General features: G+C 48.1%; 1 protein-coding gene across 9 annotated transcripts in view; it reads right to left on the bottom strand.

The window, feature by feature from the left end:
- The window catches only part of PITPNM2 (phosphatidylinositol transfer protein membrane associated 2), a 126,361-nt gene that overhangs the window by 11,370 nt on the left and 91,688 nt on the right, over positions 1 to 23,303 (bottom strand). For 2 of the 9 annotated variants that reach the window (XM_065851853.2, XM_071816095.1), the window contains exons 11-19: positions 20,226 to 20,470; positions 19,557 to 19,746; positions 18,408 to 18,527; positions 17,856 to 18,067; positions 12,257 to 12,432; positions 11,736 to 11,906; positions 8,931 to 9,080; positions 3,670 to 3,834; positions 1,703 to 1,906 (exon numbers count right to left, since the gene is read on the bottom strand). In XM_065851853.2, coding sequence (XP_065707925.1) covers positions 1,703 to 1,906; positions 3,670 to 3,834; positions 8,931 to 9,080; positions 11,736 to 11,906; positions 12,257 to 12,432; positions 17,856 to 18,067; positions 18,408 to 18,527; positions 19,557 to 19,746; positions 20,226 to 20,470 — 1,633 coding nt within the window. The other 7 variants (XM_065851857.2, XM_065851859.2, XM_065851858.2 and 4 more) reach the window with 7 other exon arrangements.

The following is a 23,303-nucleotide window of genomic DNA, read 5'->3' as shown; positions in this document are numbered from 1 at the left end:
TGGTCTCCGTCACAAACGGTATTTTGAGGCTGGGCTCCTGGCTCCAGGTGCGCTGGGGGGTTGTTCCCCGGCTGGTCACGCTGCCAAGGGGGAACAACCGACCCGGGGATCAGCGTCTGCTCAAACCAAGGGAGGAACACCCAGGGGCACCACCACTTCAGCTCTGCTTTATTTCAGTTAATAGGAAGGCACCAGAGGGCAGGTATTAATTGGCTGTTAGACCCTGGGGTAGGGCTCCAAGGCTCATGGGTAATGAGCCCAATCATAAGACAGAAAGGCATCTCCCCAGAGCTGCGGGAGGAAGGGGGTTTGCTCTGCCCACCACAGTACATCCCCAGGCTGTCTCCTTTAGCTTCCACCCAGGAATAAAAGACCTCTCAGTACCCAGATATTGGCCACACTGAAGAGGATGTGAATACTGGGAGCCCCGGTGAGATGCAAAAAGGCACCACAAGGCAGAGTGAACGGCACACGCTGCGGGGACCTGCAGTCCCCAACAAGACCTGGTTGCCCTCCTGGGCTACCATGCTGCAGGCCATGGAGCCATCCAGCCCAGCGTTCCTGGGAGCACAGGGGCCAACGAGAAAAGAGTCCAGGGGTGCCAGGACTCCATTGCATAAGGCCGAAAAACACACCAGGATTTTGGGTGAGCGGGGGTATGGCCAACGCAGAAGTTTCTCCCTCGGGAAGTCAACAACTTGCACACAAGTGACCGACAGCCACTGTTCACCACGGGACACCACCACGCTTCGCCCTGCCCACACACACCGCCCCTCCGACCCCCGGCAACGGGCACGGCTCAGCACAAAGCCCCAGAGCCCAGAGGCGCGGGGCTGCTCGCCCAGCGGAGCTCTCAACCCCGTGTGCTCTGGCCTGGAAAAACAGCCATGGAAGGAGAAGATGGATCAGATCAAGAGAGGGAGAGGAGGAGCTGCGTTTGCATGCAGGTTGCAAGCTGAGGCTTTGACAAGGGCTTTCTCAAGCTTGGTTTTTCTCTGTGAAAACGTTCCCTTTTTTACAGACTTTCAGGAAAGCTGCCAGGTATAAGGTACGATCCAACAAAACCTTCCTGTTAAGGGAAATGTAGCTGGTGATGAGCACAGGTGCTGAACTAAAAAAAATGGATCCACCAGCTTCTTCCAGAGACAGACGAATCTCCCACCACAGCAATGGGCAGAGGGTTACAGCACCAGCATGTCCCCATGGCTCTGCCCTGGCTGTGCCGAGCACCCGGGCCACCCTCATCCTAACAGCCTTTGCTCTTCTGAAGAGCCATAGGAAGGAGGAGGAGGGTGCTGACGGATCAGTGTGGCTTTTCCAGAGCACACAGGCACTTCTGACTCCCTGTCTTCCAAATCGGCAGCTCCTGGTCGTGTCCCAACCTTTATTGCTCATGCAAGTCCCCAGCTTGGGTAATTTCAGATTCTATTTAGGAAGCAGCCAGGATTTACTCTTCCATGCTCAAAGGACAGTGGTGGAGGCAGAAGCGTTGTCCCCACAGCTCTGCCCAGAAGAACTCCTGCTCTTGCCAAGTTGTGTTAGCCGTGTTATGATCGATCTTTGGAGCAAAGTGACAAGAAATACTTGTTAAAATGCCATCAGAAATTGCTAGTGCCTCAGTGACAGTGCATAGATTTGTCGTGAAGTTCTGTGACTATAGAACGAGAGAGGAGGTTGGCCGGAGCGGATCTCTCCAGAATACCTGTCTTGATGTCCAGGTCGGGTGTCCGAAGAGCACAGCCCGCAGCCTGACTCCACGGCCCTTTGAGCTTTCTTCCCTTCGAAGGGATTTCATGTCTATGCTGCCTACATCTCTTGGATGAGGTTTGGGTAGGGGATTTGTGAGGGAGGGCAAGTTGGGCAAGAAGGCTAAACCCTCTACAATGATTAAGGTGGTGTTTGGTTTCTAAAAGGAAAAAAGAAAGGCAGAAATCACACTTATTATTATGGCACACACACGCCACATGGAACACCCGTTTCATCCTCCAGAAATTCACAGTGCAAGGGAAGCTGCACCCGGGGAGGGCTCCTGGGATGGAACCGCAGTTTGTGGTGTCCCCCTGGACCTCTCTGCGGGATGAGCACAGACCACATCCAACCCTCAATCACCACCACGCTAATAACGTCGAGCGCAAACGCTGCAAAGCCAGAGCTGGGGCTTGGGAGGTGAAGGAAGGGGCTGCGACAGCCCTGGGGCTGCTTGCACATGGGGTCAGGGTGCGCAGCCCGCGCCGGGGACAGACTCTTCCTCTCCCACCTCCAAAACAGGTTTTGACGGCTGTGAAGTGCGTGGAGGAATTAATTACACAAACCAGAAGCTAAATAATCGGGGAGAGCGCGAGGAAAGCGAAAAGAGGCAAGTGCTGCGTGGGCCCGATCCCTCCATCACGTCACGTCGGTTCAGGCATCACCCCGGTGTAAACACTTCATAACAAACAACCATCGTCCCCCACTTCCCCTGCCGGCTGGCCGAGCTCAGCACCTCTCCGTGGGTGTGAAACCAGCACAAGAAAACACCTTCTTCCCAAGCAGATTAATATTTAGCAAGCGCTGGGCAAGATGTCTTACCAGGACAAATAAAAGAACGCGCACGGGGAGCGCGGCATCGGCTCTCGGATGGGCTTTGGGGAAGAAAACCTCGTTTGTCAGAGCGCAGGCAGTTTATTTCTGTCGCCTCAAACAGGGCAAGAAGTTATGGCAGCCCCTGACCTTCAGCCACTAACACTTGCCCCGGGGAGCGTTATTAACCTCAGCAATTAATTATGAAGCGAGTTGTTCAAAGCCCTGTAGTCTAATGTGCCAGAAATGGAGTGTCTCTCAATTTCTGCCACCTTCTGGGACAAGAGTTTGGTTTGAAGAGGTTTTTGTTGTTGTGTTTTTTAATTCGTTTGGTTTTCAACTCTTTTCTGGCTGAGTTACCAGAGGTCCCTGAGGACGCAGACTATTAATCTCACACTTCAGCTGAAACGAAGAAGGAGCTGAACTGTTAACAAAAGCTCTTTTCCTCCACTGTATGAGCTGGGAAGCTATACAGGTCTTGGGAAAAACAGCAAAAAATCCCTTTTATTCCTCATTTGGCTCTGGGATATGGGTCATAACTGTCTGACTCTCTGAGCTGCCCTGCGGACAACAGAACAGCTGCATTGCTAATGCAAAGTAACAAATAACCCAAACCTGATTTTCCTTTTCAGCATTACAGAGGGGCTTACTCGTCCCCATTTTTTTGGACCACCTTTAAATGACCTGCATGAAGCCACACACCACATCCTGCATTATCAACGTGGTGGTGCTGATCCCTACCAGTTCTGTGTGACTTATCAACAGCAGCACAGAAACACCCCTTTGGACTAAACCTCACCATGCAGAGCAGCCAAATGGTACTCAGAGTTATCAATTATTATCCTTTTTTAACAATTAATCACCAGCGCAGTCCAACACACATAACCCAGTCCATGAATTATAACCAAATATACCATCCGCTCCTCCAAGGGGATGCGATAACACGCGGCGCTGGCTACAACAAAGCGAGGCAAAGGCGGAATAATTTAAGTTTTTGGTTAGAAATGGAAAGTATAAGCCCAGAGAGACAGACGCTGTGCGGCTCCAGCCCGGTGTGTGGTGCTGAGAGCAGTGGGGCAAGCAGGATTCTCAGGGGGGTTGAGCACTTACTGTTGGCTATGTTGGAAGCTGTGTAACTGTCTGCCATTCCTGAGACCTGGCTGGCAATGCTGATCTCACTGGCTCTCCGGAAGCCCCTGAACTGAGGGGCTGAAATGGGGGTGGACAGGGATGTGCTTTCCACGAAGACGGCACCATGAGACTGAACAACATCTGCTACAAAGTTGAAACAGGGAAATCAAAATATTAGACCAACAGACAGAGGCTGGGCAAGATGAACTCGAGGGGAGGAAGGAGGCAAACAAGGCTGGGAGATGCAAAAACCTTTCAGAACTGGTTGGAATGAAAAAAAAATCACCAACATTTCATTGGTTTGAAAAGAAAGCAAACACCACAGCAGGCAGAGACGTGTGGCTGGAGGAGCAGTCTTTGATTGAGAGAAGCAACATAAGTAGCTCGAAAGCCAAATCAAAAACCCCAAACAAAAATCCAGACAGACTTATTCAAGCAGCAATAACAGAAGCATGTGTCATACATACAGATGTGAATATACACAACTTCATATATTCACATCAAGACAAAATAATCGAGGCAAGGTGAACAGCAAAAACAACCTGAGAAGGGGGATATTAGTTTTCTTGAAACATTTAGACTTAAATGAATATCTCCAAGACAAAAGCATTAATTAAAAAAAAAAAAAATCAAGGAAAAATTGTCATGCCTGGCAGGGACTAAATTTGAACTTGTATTTTATTGCTAATGGATACAGCCAACACTCGTTAAACTAAAGTAAGGGCTATCGAAAGGAAGGATTCTGGTGCTGAGCAGTTACATCTCCAACGGGTGTTGGTAGATCAGGGAGCGCTCAATCTCTGTGAAAACAGAGTTTCTTTTCTACAACGTGCAAGTCTGGACTTTTAGACCCCAACCTGACGTTTACCAAGTGTGGCCTAACCCTTTAGTACATAAATACAGAACAGGAGGGTTTAAAGTCATGCTCACATGGACCTTATACATGTATTGGAGGGAAATGGACCTATAATGTTCAGGACTGGCAAACTGAGAGATGATAAAGTCATGATAAAATCTCTGCATTCAGTTTTTTCCCTATAAGAGCGGTAAGAGGCCAAATTAAGCGTCTCTGGGATATCCCGAGATCCTGCGCTGCAGAGGGTTTGCAATGCCAAGAACGTCACCGCGGGCAGCGCCGCTGTGACAGGGACATGCAGAAGCAAAGCCACTCGCTATCGTTTTACCGTTGCCCATCTCTGCTGTACCCCAGGAGCAGCATCTAAACTACATTCCCAGGTACCAGACAGGTCTGTGCCCGGCCAGGCAGGAGATACCACGGGGAATGTGAGCACATTACTCCCACACACCAGCGTCCTCTCCCTATTTCAGCCAGTTTAGATAGCCTTGGGTTTAATCCCAGTATGCAGGTGACACGGGGCAGTGTTTTGGCAACTGGTTTGTTTTAATATAGTGGGTTTTTTTTTCGCTTGGGGCTGCTGATTTGCTTCCCCCGATCTCTCGGTTCGCAGCAGCAGTGTCTGTGCCCACGCAAACCCTGCTGCAGCGGAGGGAAAGGGAACGGATGAAGCAGAAAATGTGTAGCTAAGTGTCGGTAAAAGAGTTCTGTTCTCTGCAGGGAAAATCAGGCCGCAAGCTGCTCTGTGTAAAAGCTTCATGGACTGCGAGATCTGAGCCCTAGCGGGAGCCTGACCTGATGATGAGCTGCACACGCTGCCCACGTTGTGCCTGAAAGGCCATTACCAGCATCACTTTCTCAGCACTTTCCTCCTCTTTTCACCTTGCCTTGAGCTGCTGGCTGTCAAGGCTGCTACCAGCAATCCAAGACCCAGCCAACCCGCTGGGCCAGCACAGCTCTTCTGACTGCAGAAAGCTCCAGCACAAGCAAGACCAGACAATTCAGGCTGTACTTGGAGAACAGGAGTTGAGCCAGGAGCTGCGCTCAACCCCATCCCTTTAAACTAAAGGGATGAGGCCCTTTAAATTAAAAGAGGGGAGATTCAGGCTGGACATGGGGAAGAAATTGTTGCCCGTAAGGGTGGTGAGAGCCTGGCCCAAGTTGCCCAGAGAGGTGGTGGATGAACCATCCCTGGAGACATCCCAGGCCAGGCTGGACGGGGCTCTGAGCAACCTGAGCTGGTGAAGATGTCCCTGCTCATGGCAGGGGTGGCACTGGGGGAGCTGGGAAGGTCCCTTCAACCCAAACTATTCTATGATTCTGTGATTCCCATTTCTGTGTGACCTGGGACAACTCTCTCATCTCTTCTCTGGTTATCCCTGCTCTGCCTTTCTTTGCCTGTACAGGCTGTGAGATCCCTCTGCAATTATGTCCTTGTGTCATGTCAAATGGGTGCCCCAACACAGCTGTAACACAGACAAGGACCACCAGGTTCCCTGAACTTAGATGCAAGGAGAGGTTTGGCTTTGTCTGCGGTGGGAAAAACACCAGGTCCAGGTTTAACTAACACCTACCAATGAAGCCTGAACCTTCTTCCCCTCCCTTAAAATGTAAAACATCTGTGGCTTGAGCTAGGAAGCAGCTCAAGACACGCTGGAGAGTGTTCAGCAACGCTGCCCAGGAGAGAAGGCTGGGCCAAATGTGGTGCTGCCTGGGCGGATCACGGCTCCGGTTCCATTAGCGAGTCTGCACTTAGCTCTGCCTGAATTTTATCTCCTTTTTCGAGAACACAAAAAGGAGAAAGCGAATAAAGGAAGAGACAGGGTTATTTGGGGCTTGCTCTTTTTAGCCAATCTCACTTTCCTGAGCCTGACTGGGCAATTTTTGAATATAACGACTTTGAAGCAAAACCCAACCTCAACGGCCCTTCCACCATCCTGGCTGGCGTCACCACAAGAGTCATTTTCACTTCTATAAAAGCCCGAACTGTTTCAGCATTCCTAAAGTGCTGGGTTGAGCATCGCCCACGTTGGTGGCAGGAATCTGCTCTGCAGAGGACGAGGTGCCACCCGACAGCACCGCTCCCCGCTCGGGCCCACGCACCCTGCTCTCCTGTTCCTCCCTTTTCTCAAGCTACACACCCTCTGTCCCTGAAAAAGGGCAGTTTCTAAGAAAAACGAGGGCCAGGAAAAGGCAGGGCAGGAAGCGTGGACAGAAAACCTGTTGTTGTCATTACTGCCCCTTCAGCCAAGCTTCCTCGACAACAAAGCTAAAGCAACTTGCAGATAAAACCCTGGGACCTGACCTGCAGAAAACCAAACTTCCTAACAACATACATCCTAAATTCTGTGTAGTTTTTGCACCAAATCCCTCGTGCAGCACCGCTCTTGCAATCTGGAAGCTAAGGGGGCTTTGTTGGGCAGTGCAATGACCGGGATGGGATGTCACAGATGCTGCCACAGAGTGACCCCAGCGCCTACAACCGCTCCTGCTCCCCAGGGGAGCACTTTATAAAGTTTCATGCATTGCAGAGGTGGCTTCTGCAGCCACAACTTGGCTCCTGACAACGGCAGGGAGGTTTTTCAGGCCGAGGTTGAATGCGAATGGCTGCAACAGGACCAGTATGTAGCAAGACTTTCATCAGGATTCGTTTAGGTCACCAGATAAGGACAGAGGTGCCCCCAGTTATCACACTGGCATTTTGCACTGTGTGCAAAGGCAGATTTATCAGCACAAGAAAGCTCCAAGAAGAGGAGCCCTGGCTGGAGCGGGGCCCTGAGCACCCTTGCTCCCAGCAAACGGCAGCACCCGCGCGTCGGGCCAGTGTGATGAACTGGGATTTAACTGCACTTCCAGATGAGGTGACAAGCAAAATCACTTTTGTCTGTTTGTTTTCCTAGCTATGGTTCTTTAATACTCATTTTGGTGCTGTGCCTTTTCACCTATGGACTTGTTCGTCAATGTTCTTACTAATTGCTTCCCGCTAAGTGAATGGCACGGGGCCATCCTCCTAATGTACTGCTGGCACCCAGTTAAGTCCTTGGGGCATCTGAATGGCAGAATTCAATCTGTGCTATTTGCAGGCTGAGCTGTTGCACTGAAAACAATCAAAAATACATAAAGTTCAATAAAAATAAATAATAATAATAATAAAAAACCAACAGAGAAGCCAGCCAGATGCTCAGCACAGGCCAGACCCTGCTTGCCCTGGGAACTCTGCAGTCATTACCCTGAGATCAAGAGCAACAGAGATTTCTGTTGGCCCTGAGCTTTGGTGATTCTGGAACTTTCCTACAGGGTCAGTGGCTCAACTGGGATTCAGCCCCTGCTCCAGTGGAACCAAGCGCTGCTTGGTCACACTGTGCTCTCAAAACGGGGTAAAGAGCAGAGGAGTTCCTAACAAGCTCCATCCTGACACCAGGAGTATCAGATGACAGCTAAATGGCATTTCATCAGTGACCTGCAAAGTGATTAATTAATAGTGCCAGATCTTTTCCCTCTGCTTTGTTACAGAACGTCACAGCACAGGCAACATGGCAACTGCACACGTAAAAATCACCACATCTTCAGAAAACAAAGGGAGAGACTATGTGGAACAGTCAGTGATGTTGCCATCCTGTATGACCACATAACGAACTGGATTGCTCATTAACAGCTTGTTAAAAACAACACGGCAACAGAACCAAGCTCTCAATGCAAAACACTGAAAAAGGGGCAAGTAAGACACACGGGAAAGAAAAACTAAAAGTCTCATCAAAATCACAGCCACAACCAGAATAAACGAGGTCATGCAGCATTTATGATGGAAAATAAGGCAAACCAAATGCACGAAAGTTTGCTTTTAAGGCAGAAGTCGAGAAATTAATTTTAAAAAGCCAACACGTACAGCCACCTTGGGGTCTGAAAGCCTCATTCGCTGTATCCAGCAGAGCCACAGGGGTGTCCAAATTGACAAAATCTGGTCTGACACAGACAGTAATGAGACTCTTGGCCACGCTGCAGTGGGGCTGACGGGTGAGGGGTCACACGCTGTAGACACCAAACCCATTCATGGGGACCTGCACGTGTGTGCACCCCACGGCAGGGTCACCCAGGGCTTGCTGAGCCCTCTTTCCAGCAGAACCACCACGGGTAGAAGAAGTTAAGTACGTGGCAGCACCTTCCCTTCCAGCATCAGCACCAGGACAGGATTTGTAATCCCAGTTCAGTTTTTGGATGGTCTCCCAGACCCAGGTTTACCCACACAAGATCCCAAGTGGTGATTTCATGTGGCACAGCCTGATACACAGCGTGAGGATTTCAGCTCCAGGAGGCAACGGTGTGATCTCCAATAAGCACCCCAAGTACCCAACACCACAGACAATATAAAACGTAGATTACACACGCTCAGCAAAACCAGCACTTTTATTGGAAACATCTTGCCAATTCAGTACGGGAACGGGGATACTGGTTTCCATGAAGCTGTCCTGGTGCTGGAGAGCACCCAGAGGGCTACTTTCCATCAGGAGGATGGGATTGTTCTGGATTGTCTCAACTAGAAGCAGATGGGAAAAACAAAACAAAAAACCAAAAAAACAGAAGGACAAAGAACAGACATGTGGCCACAAAGTGTTAACATACAAACAGTTACAACCCAGCACTTCAACTATGAGTCTTCAATGAAAGGACAACCTTCAAATAGAGTAAAAGAAACAAAACATGAGTGATTTTCCAAATAGACTCACATCAGAGAGATTAACTGGTAGTAGAGGAGAGCACAACGATGGCATTTCAACAACAAAAGGGAGTCCTCTTAACCAGCTTCTCCAATGAGCCAAATACCCAGCAGATCCACAGAAATCTTTTTACCACGTGGAAAAAAAGTACGCTCTAAGGGGAGATTTAATGGAATCAGACTCGGCCTACACAGTGCAAAGCACAGGAGTAAGCAAGGATGTGAACTGGATTTTGCTCTGCAACTTGGTTGTGATGAAACACGGACCCAACGTTTAGTGCAGATGGGAGAATGGGAAAAACAAAGTCTAAGAGGTTTTTTGAATCTCGGACTTTAAATGAGCTTGTTATCTGCATGAGGAAATATGCACAAGCACTGTTAGAGAAGGTGTTGTACATAGCTAATTAAAACTGAGCACCTGAATTTTACGTGATCGCCAAATCATACAGCTTAATTACAGCAGCAATTAACTTTCCTGGAGTGCCCTACCGTGATCCTAACTTCAGTAGCGGCTTTGCAAATCATGGTAAGAACCGTCCTTCTGGGTAATGTGTAAATCACAACACTGAAATGTGGACTCTAATGGGAAGGAATAGCCTGTCACTCCACGGTAAGCAAATGAAGAGGCTCTGTCTTACACGAGTAGAGAATTTAAAGCTGCTTTTTGTCAGTTCTATTTATCAAGGTAGAGCAGCATCTCTTAAATATAACAAGGCTCAAACCTGGAGAGGGTTTTGAAATCACTCTGCCCTTCTCATAGTTGAACTAATTGCTGTTTAACTCTTCTCCACTACACGGCAAGTGTCTCTCCACAAAGGCCCGGGGAGGCTCAGCAAACTCATCAGATCCCCGCTGCTGCGAGAACGACAACCAGAGCACGAGCTGCTCCGTGTCAACGGGGCTTTTGCTTCTGACTTCAGTGAGAACGGGGGATTTGAAATGCATTTAAACAGGAAGAAGGTTAAGATGTTTAGGATTTTTGTTTTAAGAAGCCGATTGCAGCTCATACCTACAATACACTCCAAGATCAAATTGTTTTTCAAGTTGCTATAGAGTCCCTGAGCTGTTGTAACTGGGCTGGGTACAAATGTAATTGTGGGTGGATCCATTTTTAAAAAGTGTTGCAGCGAGATCTTTGCTAAATTTGCCAAGCGAGCGGGGCCTGCAGAAACTCTATTTTATTCACTTTTTTAAACATGGGCTTTAGTTTACGCCCATTTAACAAATCAGACCACCAGATTCGGCAATTACAATACTGTCTTTAAAGATACTGATACATAGGAGACCACTGCTTTGCTTTTTCAATTTTAAAATGATGCCAGGTAGCATCAGAACTATTTGGTTCTAGATACTTATTCCTCTTCTTTTAGTCCTTTTAGTCCTGCATGATAAAAATATTAACCAAATGTAAAGCTACTAGAGCTCTGGGGAGAAAAACAACCACCAAATCCCAATGTTTCTAGCTGGTAGCTTTGATATTCCACTCTGGTTTGCCAGCACCATTTCTTGTCTGCTGCAAATCCAGTTTTATAGCAGCAACTCCTAGTTGCAATGTTGACTTTAAGTAGCCACTGACTAACAACCCCTAACAAGGGAATAATTACGCTGCAATTGTTCTTCCTGCCCCAAAGTCCTGACCCTGCAGGGAACCGAAGCTTTAGGTGAAGCAGAAAGGTCAAATTTAGTTCTGCACAGTGGTGAAGCTTCCCCGCCCGCTCCTTGCAATGAGAACCTGCACTGAAATGGCAACAGACCATGAGAGTCCAGGCACAGAAGGGAGGTGAAGATGGAAGGAAATATCATTTATTTTATTAGATCACTGCAAGAGCACTGATGTAATGGGAGCTGAGGCAGGGCATGGTCAGAACATGGTTCTTTCAGATGCAACCCAGGAGACAATAGGACATGGACACTATTTTAGACTTTGTTACTGCTGCAATTGGGGGAGAACAAGTGAACAGGCCACTGATGGCAGAGGATAAGAATCCTGGGCATCCTGGAGGACAGTGTCTCCTTGGCAAGGCGCTGTCACCAGCCCAGCCACCCGCAGTAGCCTGCCCCGTGAAAAAGCACAGGTTGCAACCACAGAAATAATCTCATTATCTCACTGTGGGCTCTGCTCCTGCCAGTCCGCGCTGGCCCTCCAGACATCAGGGTCCTGAGCTCGGCCAAGTTCATTGTGCCTCATCCAGTCCCAATCAAAAGCACCAGCCTGGGTGCAGAATGGGGACCTTCACAGAGAAGTCACCACATCGTGACTCTCAGCAGCTGGTGGACTTTGTGTGACAACCAAAGGGCAAAGGGGTCACAAGGCACTGACTTTATTGGAAAAAAACTACTTTTCTGGTAAATCGGGAATAAGGCTAACATCATAGGGCCAATTCTCCTTCTTGTCATTCCCAATTGCTTTGATAATCTCACTCAAAGTGTGGACATAACCCTTGAGACCGGTAATAGAGATCCAAAGCGACTTACCCAGAACAGCAGAATTGCCATCGCCCAGCGGGAACCTCTGGTAACGGGGAATATTAAAGGGGGGCAAAAGGTAGAACTTCCTCTCCAAAAGAGGCTCGAGGCGTGAAGCGGATGGGTCTGCAGGGTGGAACAGGTTATAGACCTGCTGACAAGCTGGTCTGAGCTGAAAGACTGGAAAGATGGAGAAAAAACAAACCCTCAGGTATCAAAAGGTTATTTGGTAGGAAATTGTACGTATTTGTCTGTAAAAAGTACAACTGTTGTGTTCCAGTTTCGCTAACTGAAACAAATTATTGCAATATTTATAGACTCAAGCAATTGCGCAGTGTTTTTAATGTTCGGAAGTACATTGCAAATAAATTGTATAATCAGCACTGGCTAGAGCACACAGTGATCTGCTTCCTTACGGTGCAATAAATACTATATATAAATGTTCATTTTTTTCCAGTTTGTCTCATCAAATTAGTGCATTTGTAGCAGGAGGTGCTTGCCCCATCCCCTCAGTTCACGTCAGGACTTACTGTCAAGAGCTGGGATGACAGTTTTTCGCAGTGCAAGGACCAGACCCAAGGGAGAACCAAAGAGGAAGAAGTCAGTGATCTCAAATTCAAACTTGCCGATATTTCCCCCATCCAACATCGTGGAGCTACTAGATCGCCTGGATCCCGGGTCGTTCCTCAGAACACTCGAATGTAAACTGGGGCAAGAGCAGAAAACAAAGTCAACATTTTATTCACACTGTGTTTTCATAATCGAAGGCTGGATAAGGGATTGACGGTGAATATAGTTTCTATCTCTTTAGCAAAGGAACTGTGTGAATCAACCCACCACGCCTCAGTACTGCAGTTTTATTAACCTGTAAAATGCCCCCCAAACAATTTCCCCGTTACATCAGCATAATTTAGACCGTACAAATCAAGGCTTCAAGTGGGCTCATTTACACATTCCTGTCTCCTCAAAACGCTTTTTTCATTGAGGAGTCAAACTCTCGGTTGCTGCTAGTAGAACAGTTGTTTGCAAGATAAAATAACCAGCAAGCCAAAATGACTAGAGCAGCAGGGGAAAAAGCAGGTTTACACATGTTACTGCTAACAACATTTGAGTTCCTTCCGTCACCTTATTCTCAAATGTTACAGAAAGCTGTGCTTACCCATTTCTTCCTCGTGGAAGTAGGTGGACAAATGTTATAGGTTTGGAAAGGAAAAAGAAAATGGGAGGGGAAAGAGAAAAAGAAAGATCAAAATCTTCTAATACTGTGCACCAAGTTTGCGCCACAGCTTCCATGCATGTGTGTGGCATTCACTGGGAATGGGTATTTGGGGTAATTAACTTAGTGGCCATGTGGTAAATGGTAATAATCATGCACCCAGGACTCTCCCGCTTTTGTTCTGCCCGCAAGGCCACATCTCTTGAGTTATTACCAATCAACATTTCAACCTCAGTCCAACAACTCCAGGTAACTGTGCTTAAAAAGAATAATGATATAAAATATGTTTAGTCCTCCCCCGCTCCTTTCACGTGCCAAATATGTTTGCAAAATTCAACCTGTGTGCAGCTCAGACTGGGCAACACACAGGTTTAACACAGAGATTTACATTCACGTATCCTTTGGATGCTGAGGAAGAAGCAGCAGGAACTCTTGGATGGAAATCCTGGGGATCCACCCCCACGTTAGGAAGAGCTGCTGCTTTGCAGCCTAGATCTGGGCTTCGACAACAAAACGGTAGATGTGTAACCATAATAACCTGGTTCACAAAGGGGTTTCTGAGGTTCTTCTGTTACCACCCAAAAGCAATAAGCTGCAATTTCTTTTGCTCTCCAGGTCCTACAGATGCAAATGGCAGCCTTGCCAGGTTATCGTTGTTATAATTAGAAGCGGAGAGTTGAAAACAAGAGTACCAGCAGTGACTTAACAGGGTGTTGACAAACACTTTAAGAAGCATCTGAACAGGTTCTATAGAATATATAGGATAAATGGATACCACAGCAGTTGGGCTGGATGAAAGATTTACTGGCCTGGGGTTGGGGAGGATGCAAATGCACCAGTCTCTTGCCAGCTCTGTGGCCTCAGCTCAAGATCCCAGGTAGTCACCGGCACTTGCCGTGTCTCCGTATGCAACAGCACTTGTTCATGGATGCTAAAAACTTTCTCTAAAGGTGCATGTGTGTACACACACGGTATTACCCTCCCTGTTACCAGCCGCAGGGAAATGATGAGCTTCCTTATGCCAGATGTACAGATCATGGAAAGTCAAAACAGTGACGTCAAAAGCAAGAGGAACAGGAGTCACAACAGGTGACAGTTGAAATGAGCACATTCCCATTTCCATGATGCGAACCAGGTTCCCTGAGACTGCTCTGCCAAGACGCGCAACGCTGAAACACGTTTGAAAACAAGATGCCTTCAGTGAAGCCACAATTGTTTTGGCTGACAAGACTGCGGCAAGTTTGCTGTGTGTAAGGAATACAAAGTTATACAGAAGACGTTCAGTTTTGCGACAGCATTGTGATTCAAACGCAGGCACAAAAGGAATGACTATCCCAAAGGCAGATGTGTTACGGCAGGACGGCTACACGGGGTTTTTGGTGCGTTCCAGCCATCTTCCCATGGTGTCTCTTCATGGGGCATGGAAGAGAATGAGAGCGCTCATATTGGTGAGCGATTTGGACAGCTTCTTTCCTCTTACTGGGAACTTGATAGTCTTTTTAGCAATCAAAAGAAACGAGAGCCAAGGGGAACTCTGAAACCGTCATGCTCCAAGCAACCTACAGTGCCCTGTTCTCCCTTTAAAAAGGAGCAGATGTACTGTGTGCATTAATTAAACAAGAGCTTATGGATTTCAGAAGCAAATCAACTCGTTTACAACAATACAAGTACAGCACAGCCAGAAATAATGTAGTTGTGCAGAAGGACTGAATTTAAAAATAAATGTGTGATTGTAATCTCCAGATGCCGCTCTGGCTTGCTGGGCATTATCCCAGGGAAGCGGGTAGGTCTGATACATGAATAAGAATGAGTGTCTTTGGCACAAGCTGAAATCTGCAGTCGGCACAGACGGAAAGGCCCCGTGTGCCAGGCTGCCCGTCCACCGAGCCCACGAGGAAAACCTGGATCTGTTCTGCCAACCTCCCGCACGAAGCCCCGTCAGGGCTTGGCTTTCATATGGGAAAATCATTACTTAGTGACAGAGAGGCCGAAGGGCTGTTCTGCTGATGACTGCGCTGCTCGATAATGACGGCTGCTAGCACAGGGTCGAGGGCTGGGGCCGGGGGTGAGGTCCCGGTGTCACGCAGGAGGGGAGGAGGTGAATCGGTGCCTGAGCCCTCCTTGTGCCAGGGGCGGAGGGGAAAGATGCCAAGAGAGCTTCTACAGAACCACAGATTCAGTCTGGTTGGGAAAGACCCTCAAGATCGTGGAGTCCAACCGTTCCCCCACCCCTGGCACTGCCCCATGTCCCTGAGAACCTCATGTCCGTCTGTCCAACCCTCCAGGGATGGTGACTCCAGCACTGCCCTGGGCAGCCTGTTCCAATGCCCCACAGTCCTTTGGGGAAGAAATTGTTCCCCAGATCCAACCTCAACCTCCCCTGGTGAAACTTGAGGCCGTTTCCTCTGCTCCTGGTGCTTGTTCCTGGGGAGCAGAGCCCGACCCCCCCGGCTCCAAGCTCCTTTCAGGCAGTTCAGAGATCAGAAGGTCTCCCCTCAGCTCCTGTTCTCCAGCTGAACCCTCCAGCTCCCTCAGCCGCTCCCATCACACTTGTGCTCCAGGAAGCAGCAGAAGCATCAACCTGCCCCTTTCCACGGGGGAATCTTGCTCCTGAGCTGCAAGGACAGACCCATTTTTTGACCCAAGGTCTAAAGGCAGATTTAAAAAGATAAAATTCTAGAAGAAGTACAGGTGCACCAGTCTCTCAGTGCACTGAACACCAACAGCTCTCGCCAGGGACACTCAAGTGCTTCATGTTGGGAGAGGGCAGGCACAATGCTTCAGAAATGGAGCAAGGACCAGGACAAAGCTATGTGAAACAACAAACCGCAACTCCTTGGCCATGCCAGGCCCAGCAATTCTTCTAAATTAGATGTAAAACTGCAGCAAGATGCCAGCCCACCTTCCTTAGCTCAGTCCATGCCCCTGAGGTCAAGAACAAGGAGGAGAAAGAGCACATTTTTGCACTACTAGTATTTTCTTCTGTAACACAGGAGCCTGTTTTGATAAGGTATGAACAAGAGCCTGATTGCCTTTTATTAACCTGCTGGAAATAGCTGAGAAGCTTTTTGTGGTTTTTGTAAATGCAGCTGTCTTTCTGAATATAGTATTTCTGTGCAACAACAACATTCACTTTGATATATTTTCTCTCCTGTGAGTCTTTTACCAAAGGGCCCCTGACGTGGCAGGAAAACACGAATTCCTGTGCTGGAGCAAGGAGTGCAAGCAGCAAAAGAGGGGCAGAGGCGCAGGACAAACCTTCAGGCACAGGGCAAAAGAACGGCTGCAGCGCGGATAACGGTGTTTGCTGGGGGACATTGCTCCCCCGTACCTGGGACTTGGGCAAAGGGGATGAAGAAGATCACAGAATCACAGAATCACAGAATTGGCTAGGTTGGAAAAGACCTCAGAGATCATCAAGTCCAACCCTTGGTCCAACTTCAGCCCATTTACTAGATCATGGCACTAAGAGCCATGTCCAATCTCAGTTTAAAAACCTCCAGGGACGGTGAGTCCACCACCTCCCTAGGCAGGCCATTCCAATGCCTGATCACTCTTTCCGTAAAGAACTTCTTCCTAATATCCAGCCTAAACTTCCCCTGGCAGAGTTTAAGCCCATGTCCCCTTGTCCTATTGCTAACTGCCTGGGAGAAGAGACCAGTTCCCACCTGACTATAACTTCCCTTCAGGTAGTTATAGAGAGCAATGAGGTCACCTCTAAGCCTCCTCCTCTCCAGGCTGAACAACCCCAGCTCCCTCAGCCTCTCACCATAGGTCATGTGCTCAAGTCCCTTCACCAGTCTCGTTGCTCTTCTCTGGACCCGCTCCAGCACCTCAATATCCCTCCTGAACTGAGGGGCCCAGAACTGAACACAATACTCCAGGTGTGGCCTCACCAATGCAGAGTACAGGGGAAGGATCACTTCCCTTGTCCTGCTGACCACACTATTTTTGATAGTGTGCTGCAGTTCTTCCAGATCTGCAGGAAGAAAAGGGCCGTCCTGTTCCACAGGCTGATGAAGATGATTCAGTCAGAAAAAGCCGCCGGGCTTACAGAAGTAATCCCTGAACGATCGGTGGCAACGGAAAGATGCTATGAAAATTTCATCAGTTGCGTTAATGGATACGTTTCTCAAAGCTCATTTGAAGAAGCTGAGGAATGTGATACTGGGGGCTTCGACAGGGAGTAACAAATTTGAAACGTGACCTTGGCACAACAGAGCAGCCCTGGAAGGGGACAGAATACAATTCCCTGTCCCTGCTCCTCTCAGGGGACTTGGGCTGCTTTGCCAAATCATCACACAGACAAAACAGTCCTCATGTGCAGCTGAAGGCTGCTCCACGAACCAGCCGACCAGCGAGGGGCAGGATGTCTCACCCAGGGCAGCACAAACCTGCTCCCGCGACAGGAAAGGGCACCGGAATTCAGCCTCACACTTGAACTAGCCCAAAATTAAAGGATACTTGGCTCACCCCACCTTTCCCAATAACAGGCCAGCCAACTCAAAAATCACCTTTCAGAGATGCTTTGAAATTAACACAACACTGAATTCCCAGTTCTGCATCACCATCTTCCCTTGCACAATTTCTACATTTGCTTTATGACCTCCATCCCACACCTGCAGCACAGGAACACGCAGCTCCCTGACGGCCCCAGCTGTCAGGCAACACAACGAAGATGAACAGCTTCTTGCCATCCTAATACAGATGCAGAAGAGCAGCTGGATTCTCTCACTGCTACTGAGCAAGAAGGCTGTTAGTTTTTTTCGCATATCCAACACACTGAAATCTATATCTCTCGAATCTAAGTTAAACACTTCCCTCCGCCTTGCTCATCACAGGATGACAAAGCAACATGCGGGTTTCACAGACGCACCAAGCTCAGCTCTGGTTCTGTTCCTTCAAAATCTTACCTAGAAAGAAAGGCCTGATGCTGCTTTATCGTGTCCAGTTCATAGGTTGATGAATCACTCCTTTTTCGTGGCAGCTGCTTCTTTGGATCTTCTCCGTTGCTACGGGGAATGTCAATGTTGCTCCTGCTGAGGTGTCTGCTGGCTTCCAGATTTGAGCTGCTGGAACAGTAGCTGTTGTTCACTGTTATTCCAGGAGACAGGAGGTCGGTATCCTGGGATATGAAATATAATGATTTACCACTCTGGCAGCTGAATCAGGAATACACCCACGTTATAGCCTTCTCCTTTCATCTTCTCTTCCCCATCTACCCCCAGGTCCAGTTGAGGACAACACAGTAACTCAGACCTATCCACTTTCTAAGGGTGTGGGTAAATCAGGTCTGAATGATGCTTTGCACCAGAGGGTGAAACATCCCCATTCAGAGCAAATGCACCCAAACTGAGACACATGTGCACCTTGAGACACGTTTGCGATTGACAAGAAATAGAGTCTTTGTTGTTTCATGGAAAAATCCTCACTAAAAACAGGGGCTGTGGAGGTGCCAGCATTACCTGGACACTCACAATGCTTCCTCGCCGGCTGCTGTTCTGGCTCTCGGACACTGTCTGGTTGCTGTAGCATAAGGCATCAAATCCCAGGATTCCTCCAACACAGTCGCCTACCAAGCAGACCTGAAAAAGGCAACAGAAGCAGGGGAGGAGGAGAAAAAACTATCTCTTTGACTTCAGTTCAGAGACAACAGTTAACCGGAGTGCAGGATGATACCTGGGAAAGCTGCAATAACAGGCTGCCCAGCGCTTTCATCACTAGAACTGTTTTGTCAACGAACATCCACTCGTACCCTGCAGCCCCTCATTAGCCAACATAGCTGATGTGTTCTGGTTGCTCCCACCAGCCGACTGCAGTGAAGTGAAAGCAACACACAGCACTGATCATGCCTCTAACTCCGGCTTTAGAAAACTGAGCTTGATTCCCTCCTTGCCGGCTGTGCTACCTCAGGCAACTTCGCTGTGCTCCTGGTGTGTACCCTGAGGAGATAACGCTGTCCTGTCTCCAAGGGAATTGAGCAGAAAGGCACAATAACGCACTGAGAGCACCAGGTAGGAGAGGGTTGTCTGGGTCCCCAGGCACAGCGCTGGCTGGGAAGAAGCTCAGGGTGCTAAATCACGTCACAGCAGCGCAATGGGGCAGCCGGTCCAATAGCTCAAACCTCCCAGGGCCGGAGGGTCACTCTGCTCACACAGGTGTGAGGCTCAGTCCTGGTATCTTATTGGGGGCAGCAGCTGCATCGTCTCCAAAAAGAAACAACTCCAGCTCAAAGTCCTTTAATGACAGGAATGCTTAAATAGTCTTGGTTTGCAATGGGACTAGAGATCACGTTTAATGACAAAGGTAGCATTCCTGATTTGGAAAGGTGTGTCATGCTGAAAATTGATTAACTTCACAGCTTTGTAGCTTCATTTCTGAAACACAAGCTCAGACTTGGCCTTGAATCCCAAAGGTTCAAGACAGAGCATAAGCAATAATCTCTCTCTCTCTCTCTCTCTCTGTAAGAAATGGAAGCACAACATTTTCTTATTGCAGCTCAACACTGTCATGTTTCCATCCCTCCTGAGAGATTAATGGCAAAGAGAGCTGCAGAAGGAAATTGCTTCACTTGCTCTTCCTTTCATTGTGGCTATAAACAGCCGCTGGCTCACCTGCCCGTTGAAGGACAAGCCCTCCTGGGATCTGATGAACTCGCTGTAGGCCTGGTTGGCTCTGACGATGACTGTGGCTACAGCTTCTTGGTACTGCGGGGACGATGTTGCGAGCAGAGGGAGTGCAGCGAGGGGAATGTGATCCTGGCTGTTGGACAGGCAGCCTTCGTCGTGACTGTACGGGCTGAGGCTGGACAGGGCAAGAGACATTGGAAATAATCAGCCTAACAATGCAGAGCAGGGAAAAACATTTGCAGGCAGTACAGTGAGAACTGTAGTTCATTAAAAAAAGCCTCAAGATAGAAAGGCCATTTATTCCACAGTGAATGGGTGAGAGCTTAATAAATCTTTTCCTCCCATCAAACGTAAATCTTCAAGGACAACATACTTACATTGATAGTACAGTTCTCAGACAAGGAATTAAAGCCTTAGTATTTATTGGATTAATTAGAATAAATAAATCTCAGAACTCTTGCTGCATGATTACTGTATTTACTGCAGCTAAGTATGAAATCGAGATTGAATGTCTCACTAGTATATTAATAAGCGCATTCTCAAAGTGTGGTCAGAGCTCTCAATGCAGAACATTGTGGGGATGCAAGAAAAGAAACAAAAATCAAGAGTGAGATTTTGTATGTTTCTCACTGTGCCAAAGTAGCATCAACACACCTGGACACCAGCGAAAAGGCTTCGGAGCAGATGGCTGGGCAAGGGACCAGCCTGATGGCGATGTGTCCGAGAGCAGCGGGGTAATGGACCCTCATCACGGTGTCAAACACCGTCGTGATGGTGTTGACGTCCCCTTGCTTAGAGCTCTGGTCACCGCTCCCCGAGTCCAGGATGTTCCCTCCATGCAGGACCAAGAGGAGGACGTGGATTTTACTGGGCTGCATTAACGGCTGCACCGATTCATCCTGGTGGGAATGAAACAGAGCACAGCAGGAAGGCTTATTTGCAAAGAAGTTATATTGGGTCCAAATGCATTTTATGCAAATTTTATCGCCTTTACTCCCCCAAGCTCACAGGTGGTACCTACAATGTATGCACTAGATACATCAAGTCAGGGAAGAGGCAAAAACCAATCTCTCAAGAGAGGTGTTTCCAGCAGAAACAGCATTAGCCATGGTACAAGGCACCGGCAAGCCCCCGTACAGAGGGGTAAATTCAGTTTGGGCCATCCATACACATAGATAATTGCAGTGTGAGCAGGAGCAGAGAAGAACAAGAACATGGAGACTTTCTGAAGAGAGAAAGAGTTCAGCTTGATTTGCTCAGCAAGGCTCCAGGAGGATGAATTCCCTGCTCTCAAACCCAGTGGAGATGAGAAAAGAAAGGTGGGGAGAGAAAAGAGGCACTCGAGGCAAAGGACAGAGCAGGCACAAGCACAAGAGAGCCTAAACTCATCCAGTGCAGACTGAGAATCAGGAGGTAAGAGGTTTTAGAATAACATCTACAGGTTCACTGGTAAGAAGTAAACTGTCTTCAAGCAGCAACATGCTTAATTTATGGAAATGGACATTAGATACACTTGGACACAACAGCTGAGAACATGACTGCACACATGTGCATGGAAAAACACGCACACAGCTTCAGCAAACTGAGTGTCCTAAGCAGAAGGAATGCTGAAAGTGAAAAAACAAAAGGCATAAAATTGTAAGCAGGTAAAACATGGCAGCAGTAAAGACATTACTTGCGTGTGTTAGGGTGGAAAAGTAGAGATAAAAGACGGGTGTTGCTTTCTGTTGGGGTGCTGAGCTCAGCTGCAGCAGCTGACAGTAAAACACATTCAGCAAAAAACAAGTGAGATCAAACAGGTCAGCAAGTGGCAAGTTACTGGAGAAAGAAGCTGTAGGAGGAGATCAGTCATTGCTTCTGCTCGCCTACCACCAAAGTTATAAATAAGACTTCAGATTTGCTTATACTTTCGCAAAAGAGGAACTGAAGAGAAAAAACTTTGAGACCCCCTGACCCAAGGACTGGCCAACATCTGGCTGGGACACTGCTGCACCAGCACAGGCAAGGATTGGATTCTGGCTGTCCAGGTTGTCCGCTTATTATGTTGAATCAATTCCTTGCCTGAACAGACAGGCTGGAGTTTGGGAGAAGGAGGGAATTGCATCTGAACTGCAGAGTGGGTTCTCATTCCCTGCCCTGCCTGAGCAGCCGTAAGCCCAACCCTGATGTCCCAGAGCATCCATTTGTACCGGTCACATACAATCACACAATGGAGCAGTAACTATTTTTAATATCTGTTTGTAACCAGGGCTTTCAGTGTTTATGGATTTGAGAACATCCTTGGGCAGCTCCCTGGTGAGGCAGAGACACAGCCATGGGGAGGGGGTGCAGAAGGGCTGGAGGACAGCGCTATTTTCCATCTGGCAAATTCTTCTCATTTTAGCATCTTTAGTCACCTGTTGTCCTTTGAACAGTGACAAAGCTGCTGCTGGGAGGGACACATGCCCAGGCACACATCAGCAACCTAACAACTAGCTTTCATTTTTACCAGATAATGTTAAAGCGTATCTTACAACACAGCCCGCCGCAAGTATTAAAATTCACATCCAAGTCTGTAATAAAGATTTTCCAGACCTCCTTCATAAGAATGGCTTTGAATTATTTAGCACCATTACATTGTATTAATGCCTGCTCTCGAAACCTCCTCTGATTCCCGTTTACAGCGCCTGCAAGGTGAACTCTTGCCTGGTTGGAGGCACAGGACGAGCACTCTCAGCGTTGCTTTTGCTTTCAGATAAATGTTTTAAGTGCTCATTTGTAGAACATGAGTCACCAAGCTCAGGTCATCCAGAGGTTTATCCGCAGTCATTTCCCTTTCGGTTCATTAACCTCTGCTCTTGAAGGAAGTGGGGAACATGCAAGCAGCTGCTGGTTAGTTTAGGGGTGGAGGTGGCTATTTCCAACTTTCTTGTAAGATCCGGAGTCTTAAGACACCTGATTCCTGATCTACATTTGGGGATGGAGGTTCTTAACCTGAAAAACACTGCAATGGCGGCTAGGAATGTCACACCGTTTTAGTAGGCTGTTTGTGAACAAATACAAATGAGTATATTTTTTAACTCACTTTGAAGCCTGTTATTTATCTAAAATTAAGGCAGAAATGGGAGTGGGTTGAGTTTGTACAGCCTTCTGAAGAAGACCAAAAATTCTCCAGGCCATCTTGAGCTCTAAGAGAAATCTGAGGGCTGTGACTTGCTTATCTTGAGGTGGCCAGAGCCGCTCCCATCCCCAGCCGCCCATTAATCCCATGGTCCTTGAGTTCTCAGTCTATTATGAAAAAGCGAAACGACCTTGAACTTACAGCCTGGCACACAGAGTAATACTGTACCAAAACTACGCTCCTGGTCTTTGACAGATCATGAAACAACCTGGGGACTCCGCAAGCAGCTTCATCATCTCTGCAGCACGGACAGGCAGATGCTTTAAGGGCGGGATGAGCACAGCCAAGATTCACCATCTCACCAGGACACTGAACTGCAAAGCCCTGTATATGCAAGTCTAGAAAGCCGCGGAGGTGTTATTTTTTTATCTATTGTTTTATTCAGGGTGCTGAGACAGGCTCTGCTATACCAGGTTTCTAAACAAGACCCCCCAACCTGCACATTGGTGCTGCAGCAACGCAGTTCTTGCTCTCAGCTCCGCACTGGCTCCTTCCCTGAGCAGGACAGCCCAGCCCCAGCAGTGCCCCAGGCAACACTTATCCCACGGGATTAGTATTTTTCTTCCAGCTGG

Source organism: Patagioenas fasciata, chromosome 17 (genome assembly GCF_037038585.1).
Source record: "Patagioenas fasciata isolate bPatFas1 chromosome 17, bPatFas1.hap1, whole genome shotgun sequence".
Taxonomy (NCBI): domain Eukaryota; kingdom Metazoa; phylum Chordata; class Aves; order Columbiformes; family Columbidae; genus Patagioenas; species Patagioenas fasciata.
This window is presented reverse-complemented; position numbering and strand designations above follow the sequence as displayed.